Source organism: Ptychodera flava, chromosome 9, assembly GCF_041260155.1.
Source record: "Ptychodera flava strain L36383 chromosome 9, AS_Pfla_20210202, whole genome shotgun sequence".
In the NCBI taxonomy this organism is placed as follows: domain Eukaryota; kingdom Metazoa; phylum Hemichordata; class Enteropneusta; family Ptychoderidae; genus Ptychodera; species Ptychodera flava.
This window is the reverse complement of record NC_091936.1, coordinates 40327142-40336104: the sequence shown is the minus strand read 5'-3', so window position 1 is coordinate 40336104 and position 8963 is coordinate 40327142. Positions and strand designations below refer to the sequence as shown.

The window sequence follows — 8963 nt, the reverse complement described above, 5'->3', positions numbered from 1 at the left end:
TGCTCAAACTTCCTAAATTGAACTTTCAACCATTCTCTTGCCAAATGAAGAGTAAAGTCAGGGCTCACCTTGCTAAGCTTAGCTATAGAGAAGAAAATTAGGCCAAAGTAATTAAATTCTTTGTTTTGCGTCCACTCTAAATGGGAAAAGGTACGCGTCTAAGCGGCTGAAAAACACACACAAGAAAATTAACACAATTTAATTTGATTGCAGCAAATAAAAAATTGTAACAAAATTTTAGTTCAGAAAAGCTAAGCGGCCATGTCCTAAAATTTCCTATTCAAATACACTGTGTGTGTTTTTTTATGAAAACCTAAAAACCTAAGCAGGTTGGGACGCAAAACAAAGAATTTAATTACTTTGGCCTTACCTAATATTTACCGATATTTCAAATTCAAAATGGCCGCCATCCTCATGTTATCTTAATAGGGAAAAATTCGAAAAACTAAGGGGTGAAACTTTTTTTATTTCCAGAGCTTTAAAATGAGCTCTACAAGTGATAGGTAGACCAGAAAAGAATTGTAAAAATTTGAGGGTCAAAATATCTGTCGCCGAGGTGCACTCTACCTTACTGTGTTAAAAACAGGATTTCAGATAATATACGAATAGCGCATAGATAAATCGAGCGTACAGTGACAATGTTGGAATGCGGGTTTTTATTCTACAAGCAGGTATGTGACAAACTTAACGTTATTAACGTTTTGTTCATTGTAATATGTGAAATGCGTACACTCGGGAATGGGCAAAACCAGAATATAATCCACAAATTTTCAGGTTATGAACCGTTTTCTGTCCATGTTTGGACTACCAATTAATCACCAAGGAATGACTTGCTGGCACTGGCGACCATCGATTCACCGGTCGGATCTTTCAGTTTCGATGACACAACGCCCGCAACAAAGTCTGATGATGAGTACATCAGTTTGGGATCGTCATCTTCTATCGCCTTGACCAAGACCTTGACGGCATCCTCCGCTGTTTGAGCAGCGCCATTGTCAAGGTTTACGATGTGGTCTCTGCCTGCGCGGAAATTTCTCATCAGCTGACCGGTCTTGTCATCAACCATATCGTATTTGACTCTGGCAAACATTTCTTCTTCTCTGTCTCTAATTGGTGTCTCAACAGGGCCATATTGGATAGTACTTAAACTGCAAGAAAACAAGCTATTGTTGATGATATGGTTCCCGCTGAGAATTAGACATCAGAAGATAGTAAGACACTATTTGTAAGGCACATATAGTCTGGGCAATAGGGAGAGACTAATAGATTAGTGATTTATTTCGAAATTACCGACGAATAAACTAAGGAGCATCCAGATTTTACTTTCAGGGGAACTGGAGTATAAATTTTCTTGGTGATTTTTTTATGGCTCCTAGATAATTACGAAAACAATATGCCAACCCTTAAAACCATAGGCCCCATACAAACAACACATACATACATTCATACACACTATCTGATCATTTCATCACACTGGAGGAAGAAGAAACTACAGTTATTTTATCAAAACAAAGATATCACATACATTAATTTGTATATATATATATATATATATATATATATATATATATATATATATATATATATATATATATATATATATATACTGAGAATCTAGGAACTTGTAGTTGTCACTCTACAGGCTGTTTCATGCGCTAAGCAATCATCAGGAGTGAAGGTTTGGCGGCAATAGAACTGTTTATATTGTGTTGCAGGTGGGCATGCATATTCAAATAAGCGGTTGTGGCCCGGAATGGCAAGTAGTTATTACAGAGGAGGAATTTGCTGCGGTGTCTGCATTTTGAGAGGAATTCAGCACGTTTGTTGAGGGTTGATTTGCTATCTGAATAAATTATATGGTGTTTTTCTGTTATGCAAAGGTTGCAGCGTTTGGTTTTATTTGAATAGGGGGGAGCTCTGTCGATGATTGACCATTTGATGTCGTAGTTTATGTTGTTGCCTTTGAGCTTCCATATGAATTTGAGAGCTCTGTGCTATTTCTGTGCTTGGGAGTTTGAAAGTGTACTTGTGATACGTGTATCTTTGTTTGAAGGTTGAGTCCGTGAGTCCAATGTAGTGTTTCTGATCGTTGCTTGTGGTGACAGTGGCTTTGTATATTACTGAAGAGGTGAGGCAGTTTCCTGAAAGTGGACAATCGGTTTTTTGCGGCAGTTGCACCACTTCTCTTGCTCCCTGTCTTTATGTAGTATTTGGTTGTTGTGGGCTTTGATTATACTTCCCATGTTTCTGGAGCAACTGTAGCTTACTTTTACGTTGTTTTTATTGAAGAGCTTGTGTAGACGGTGGCCTTCTGGAAAGTGGGTCTTAATCAAGTTCAGGAATGTTCTGCCGATGTTGGTTTTCACTGCCTCGTTGAACGGGGGATTGTACCAAATGATTCGTCTGCTGCGTTTCTTTTGTTTTCGTTGCTTGGTTGACGGGGGCTCGTACTTCATTTTGTATGTGTATCCACTTTGTTTCAGCGCCTTTTCGAAGTCGGGGGCTGCTTTCTTGAATGTTATTTCACAATCTGAGATGTTTGATATTCTGCTGTTGACTGAGGTAGGTATTTGTCCAGGATTGGCGGGGGTGGTTGGATTGTCTATCGACGTAGAGAAGCTGTTGTTTGGTTTGCTGTATGGTTGGTAAGAAGCATTTTCCAGATTGAATGTTACGTCAAGGAGTTAGTGGTCTTGATGTTCGCTTGGATAGTTATGCGGAGATCAAATGCGTGGAAAATGGAAGTGAGTTCCTTTTTCAGTTTTTCACATTGCCTTGCTGATTTACTGCTTGTGATATATATATATATATATATATATATATATATATATATATATTATATATAATACACACACACACACACACACACACACACACACACACACACACATATATATATATATATATATATATATATATATATATATATATATATATATATAATAAATTAGACATAAGTAATATGATTGAAAGGGCACGTAGAACTTTAAGCTTAAAATATCAAATAACAATACATGAGAGTCTATTGGGCAAACTATTGACAATTTCCCCCACAAAATAAGCTATATCTGTACATTTAATTATAGTTGATAATTGATATATATGTACTTTACTAGAAATGGGAGTGTTAAAAGAACGGTATTTGCTTCTCTTCCAGTATAACTACGTTGGTCGTGAGACGATATTATTCCCGCTAATTTTTAAAATTATCTTGTGCAATTATCGTTACCAAGGCCCCCGAAGTACATTTGATCACGCAGAGACAAATGTTACACCTTAATACCAATTCGATACAGTTATTTCCGCCATAGTATCCAAAGATATCGCGCCACGCCCCAAATGAAATTGGAAAATTGGAAAATTAGTATATTGGAAATTGAAAAACAAAACGAAATAGTGCATTGTTGGAAATAGAGTTTTTTCAGAGGGAAATTTGGATAGCCGCAAAGTGCCATCCTCACAGCAGTATAAACCTATTTCCTATATTTCAATCTCAGAACAAAGATTCTAAATTTAAAAATGGGCCTAAAAGTAAATAATCAAGATTATAACACGCTTTGAAAATTGAAAATTAGCTCCATTTTGATTTACTTTTTTGAAGGTGAAAATTGTTTATTGGTTGGCCGAAATGTGCTTTGGATTTAACATGCATATTTTATGCTGTAAGACACCGCCCTCGCACATAATTTCAATGAATTGGTACAAATCCCTAGTGCTATGTTTCAATGAAATTCGTAGGAGCATGTGTCAGTAATCATTATAGATCTGGATGTCGGTAAAATGTAACACAATAGCTGTCTAGCTGCCATATTTGATTATATTGCAAAACAAATTCATATGTAACGTGCATCAGATCATGGAACATCGTCGTTGTACCAAGTATCAATCCCAATGATTCAAATGTGTCTCCCAATTGTTATTCAAGACAAAAATGAAAAAAATGAAAAAAAAAATGGCTGCTTGACAGCCACATTGGATCGCACCGCAGCACACTTTTGACATTCATAATTGTGTAGGTTATGCTTCATCGTCCTTGTACGAATTTGAATGGGTGAACCGACAGCCTTGTTTTGGAAATAGTCCATCATCCCTTTTATCTTTCATTTTTTTAGGAATTGTACAAATACTCGTCAACACTGAACAAATCGATGTGTTACGACGCCATCTGTCAAACATGAGAACACTTCAGACGAGTGGAAGAAAGAATATCAAACATCTACCACTATCAAGCGTAATAAAACACGTATAAACTCACTTTATATTGAATTTCCTAAGACTTGGTGCCAGGGCCTCGGAAAATCCTTCAAGGGCGAACTTTGAGGCAGAATAAGCTTCTGTGAAGGGGGCACCTGTAAGTATGAAAACATATGGGCATTGACTTAATGCAAACTACAAGATACTTGATAGGGTCTGCAAGACCTGAACATTACTCACACTTATGGCAACCGAACATTTTTGATTAGCAAAATGTGTTGTAGGCTTATCGAGACCACTCACCATCTTTGTACAGCATTTTGGTAAAACTGCAATTTCCTTTATCAGTTAGTGCCACCGATTATCAACGTGAATCATGATGGCTGTTCCTAAACAGTTCGTTAATAGCCCATTAGGTAGAAGACAAATGAGCTGTTAACAAGCTGCTTAGTCACAGTGATAATGCTTCGCGTTGATAATCTGTCGTAGAGGAGGCTAGGATGGGCAATCGACAGATATGGACTGTTTTCTTTGAATTACCGTAAATAGACTAGTGGAGGGGGGGTTTCGCTAGACTGGTATATACAGAAATGTGTACGGTATTTGTGTTTATATTGAACAAACCATTCTTTCTGTCATCACCTTGGTTTACCTAACAGTCTGGTGACACGAATGTACTTCAGAAAGAGGTAGTATCACACTGATTGGTCAAAGGAGAAACGATTATGAGAAGTCATACGGAACGTACAATGCGTTCAGAAACGTAGGGGTAATGAACAGACTCGAGAGCTGAACAGCTAGGTTAGAAAAAAAGAGAAATGTTGTGAAATTTTGAATATTTCTCGGAGTACGTTTGCACGAATTTACGGTTCTAGGACAGTTACCACCCAGACAAATACCCTCTGGACAATCGCTACCAGACATTTACCCCCCCCCCCCCCGGCTAATTACCAACAACCATTTCCCACCGAGACATTTACCCTAAAAGATATTTACCACCCGGATATTTACCCCCTGACACCATTTATAACGACAATATTGCTTTGTCGAAAATGATGTCAAATGGGAAATGATGAAAAAGGAAGAGTCCCAAATGCTCGTGAAGGATGATCTTGTCTAGGACTGTCTCCTGCTTGGTGCCACATGGCTCGCTTTTTTCTATACCGCGCGAGTGTTACCATACATTGTAAATTGTAAATTTATGTCTGCGACTGTCAGTTGAAATGTTAATCTTGAACTTGACACCGTATGTCTAATCATGCATTATATAATAAATATTATAAATGACACTAAAATAACGACTATATGGTGTTAACAGACTAAAATAATGTCTCTATACGAATCATTTTATTGGCTTACCCTAAACCAAACCAAACCTTGACACTAACATTAAGCAACTGATAATACTTGTCTCTTTTTCCATTTCTGTCGTTTTTAGTCAAAACCGGGTTGCATCGAAAGTTACACACATCCTCAGTTTCATATTTTACGGGTAGACTGTGTGTTAGATGTTTCATGAAATATTTACTAATTCCTTCATCGCCAACATATAAAATACACTCCATAAGGCTGTTTGAATCATAGACAATGTCTCTGCTATGGCAAAAGTTGAAACCGTTTGAAAATAAAGATAATCAATCAGACGTCCTGTAAACTTACTAATTTTTAAGAGAGCGGGTCATTGTCTGGCTGGTAAATGTCTTCTGTGGCAAGTGTCCTTGTGGCGAGTGTCCGGTCGAAAATAGCCCCCCCCGGGGGGGGGGGTAGGTAGCAAATATCCGGGGACTAAATGTCCCGGGAGTAACTGTCCTGTTACCGTGCTTACAAGCGTAGACAAAGACTTACATACACACTTGTTTGCGCGTGTTAAATATGGGGCAGGTAGCAAGTCAGACAGACATCCCTGACAGACGAACTGATAATAGATAGCCGGATAGATCAAGTGATAGACAGACAGACAGACAGACAGACAGACAGACAGACAGACAGACAGATAGATAGATAGATAGATAGATAGATAGAGTGATAGACAGAGAGCCAGATAGATAGATAGATAGCCAGATAGATAGATAGATAGACAGTCAAATAGAGAGATAGACGGAGTGATAGATACAATATGGAAACGGATGCATCTTGAAAGATATAAATGGACAAGTCAGTCTATTATCCAAAAAAGTTGATGCTCAATAATTCTTGTCAATTTCTTAAGACTTGATTCCTAGGCTGCCTTACCACAAATTCCGAAGAGACTGCTGACGTTGATTATTCTTCCCGAGCCCTGACGTTTCATCACTGACAGGATAGCATGGATTGTCCTTACTGCGCCAAAATAATTGGTCTCCATGACACCACGGATTTCATCAAGGGACACGGTCTCCAGTATCCCAGCATGCATCACTCCAGCATTGTTAACTTAAGAAATTGAAACAGGCGAATTATGTTAGTCATAAGTTTATGTCTTAACTGACGACTTATGTGTAGAAGTGCAGATTGAACAAAGTTTTTTTAACTCTTGAAAAGATCCTGAGGCCGCAGTCGTTGGTTTATATTCATATGACATCGAGCTTGTACCACGGTGGTATTTTAATTTCCCACGCAATCTATATGTGCGGTGTACACTGGCAGCGAAAGTGATACAACAAACCACAATACTTTATATGAGGATAATTCTTGAAGAGGCGGAGGAATGTGAACGTATTAATCACATTCTGGAAAAATGCCTTCCTCCATCTACTCAATATCCATCCTTTATCTGTGTCACGGTGCCATTTCAACGCTTTTTGATGTCCAGCAAATTGATCCTGTTGCCAGCTTGTACAACTTCATGTATCAGTTTTCGCTGTTCTGCTGTTTCACTTGAGTTCCAATTCAGTGTTTAATTTCAATGACAAACTTTTTGCCCAGCCATAATAACAACTTTGGTGTATAGAGCATCTCCTACAGAGATGTTTTCTGGCACAAAACAAAACTTAAGTTGCCGAAAAGGACTATAGATTCACCTTTAGGAGAAAAGTGTGCCTTGCAAAGTATGGTTTCCAGAAATATACATATAGAATAATGTTAAAAACAATGTTAAAACGTATCCCGCTAAGGGACCGTCTCAGATTGTCGTATAAGTTCAAAAGCGAAATTCGTTCGTTTACGGGCGAGGTGGTTTGACCTCCATTCAATTAGTGAACTAGACTTGGTTCAAGTCGGTTAATTAAAAAATCATTTAAAATAATAGTTTCTCTTGTGTCTCTCCTATTTCGTACAAACCTATTCGGAATTTGGAAGCCCATGCGAGGTTTTCCCAGCCATTGAATGCATTACCTTTGAGTCTGCGCAGTGTAGTGAGTTAGTTTCTGCCGGATTCACCCGGGTGAAACTCCCCTGTACAGCGTTCACCCACTCATAGCGTCCACTCCACCCACGCACGCGTTTCACATGAAAGCAAAATACAAATCATTGCGTTCACTCCACTCAAACATTCACAAATCACAGACTTGAACCAAGTCTATTCGTGAACTTCACTTCCGCACTTTCATTTTGTGATCATAAGTTATCTTGACACTGCGTGTAAAACTAAACAAAAACTGCACACTGCACTCGTACCAACAAATTTTACAGTAACTGTTTCGTGTCATGCTATTGTGTTTACTCCGAAACACGATTTACCAACAGTAACAGTGTATCCTAACCATTCATCAAATTATTAGGATAAAAAGATCATTCTATAAATTTGCTAAGCGCTTGTCTGCTTTAATCACACCATAGACAGTAGAGGAGGGATCTCCCCCCCCCCTCTACTGTCTATAATCACACATGCACCTCGTCATTTCACTCTCACTGTGTGTTGACGAAACAGCACTGGATACTGCAGTCTTTACGAGGCGAATAATACAAAGGGAAAGGTCACCTCGTATATCAGAACAAACGACTGCCTTCGGTCAACAAGTAGCTTGCTCAAAACGAAAAGTTTATGGAAATCTACATGTTTTTATACCAAGGCGACTTGTCAACCAACAACTGAAAAAAAGCACTGAGATGCAAAAAGAGGGAGTAAAATAAAACGACACCTCTATGTGGTAATGGTGAAAACTGAAAAAACTTACTCAGGACATCGATCCTCCCTTCGTCCCTGATCAGCGTAGTGAAAAACTTGTCAACAGACTCGTCTTTTGTGATATCCAGGTCACGCACGAAGAGAGTTTTGTTCATCACGTCGCTTCCACGATTTTCAATTTCACCTCGCTTTTCAAGGTTTCTCATGGTTGCATAGACTTTGTAAGGCTTGTCCCTAGCCTTTGCCATCTGCAGAGCCGTTTCCAGCCCGATTCCCGAGGAGCAACCCGTGATTACGACAATCTTCATGCTGGACTAACTGGACTGATCACTATGCATGCGGATGGACCTTTCAGGGGATTAAATGTACACGTTATCTTTCACCGATGCAAATTGGATTGACCCGTGACCCAACCAATCCCAGTGTCCTTCTAAAGACAGTAGAGGGTCTTCCCCTCTGTTTACAGACCCCTCACAGAATTTTGAATTATTTTTATTTCGGGGAGTGCAGGACGGGTGGTGCAAGGAACATCCCATCTCCCAGTCTCACACAGAAATGCACTATTTTGCCATGCAACTTCACTATGCTGGCCGGTTGAGAGGACAAAACATATATAGCAGACTTTCAACAGGAAAATAGGAGACGCATTATAAATTGTGTGAGGAGTTAATCGTTGGAAATATTTGCGGGGGAGGGGGCTGGAAGTAATGGGTTTAAAATTTTG

General features: G+C 38.9%; 1 protein-coding gene across 1 annotated transcript; it reads right to left on the bottom strand.

Moving 5' to 3' along the window:
• Positions 1–636: 636 nt before the first annotated feature.
• On the bottom strand, positions 637–8640 carry LOC139140982 (retinol dehydrogenase 8-like). The gene is made up of 4 exons (XM_070710504.1): positions 8289–8640; positions 6427–6606; positions 4256–4349; positions 637–1148 (listed from the first exon to the last, which is right to left on the bottom strand). Exons 1-4 carry the CDS (start codon positions 8545–8547, stop codon positions 812–814), a joined length of 870 nt encoding a protein of 289 aa, XP_070566605.1. The 5' UTR covers positions 8548–8640; the 3' UTR covers positions 637–811.
• Between the last annotated feature and the right edge of the window lie 323 nt (positions 8641–8963).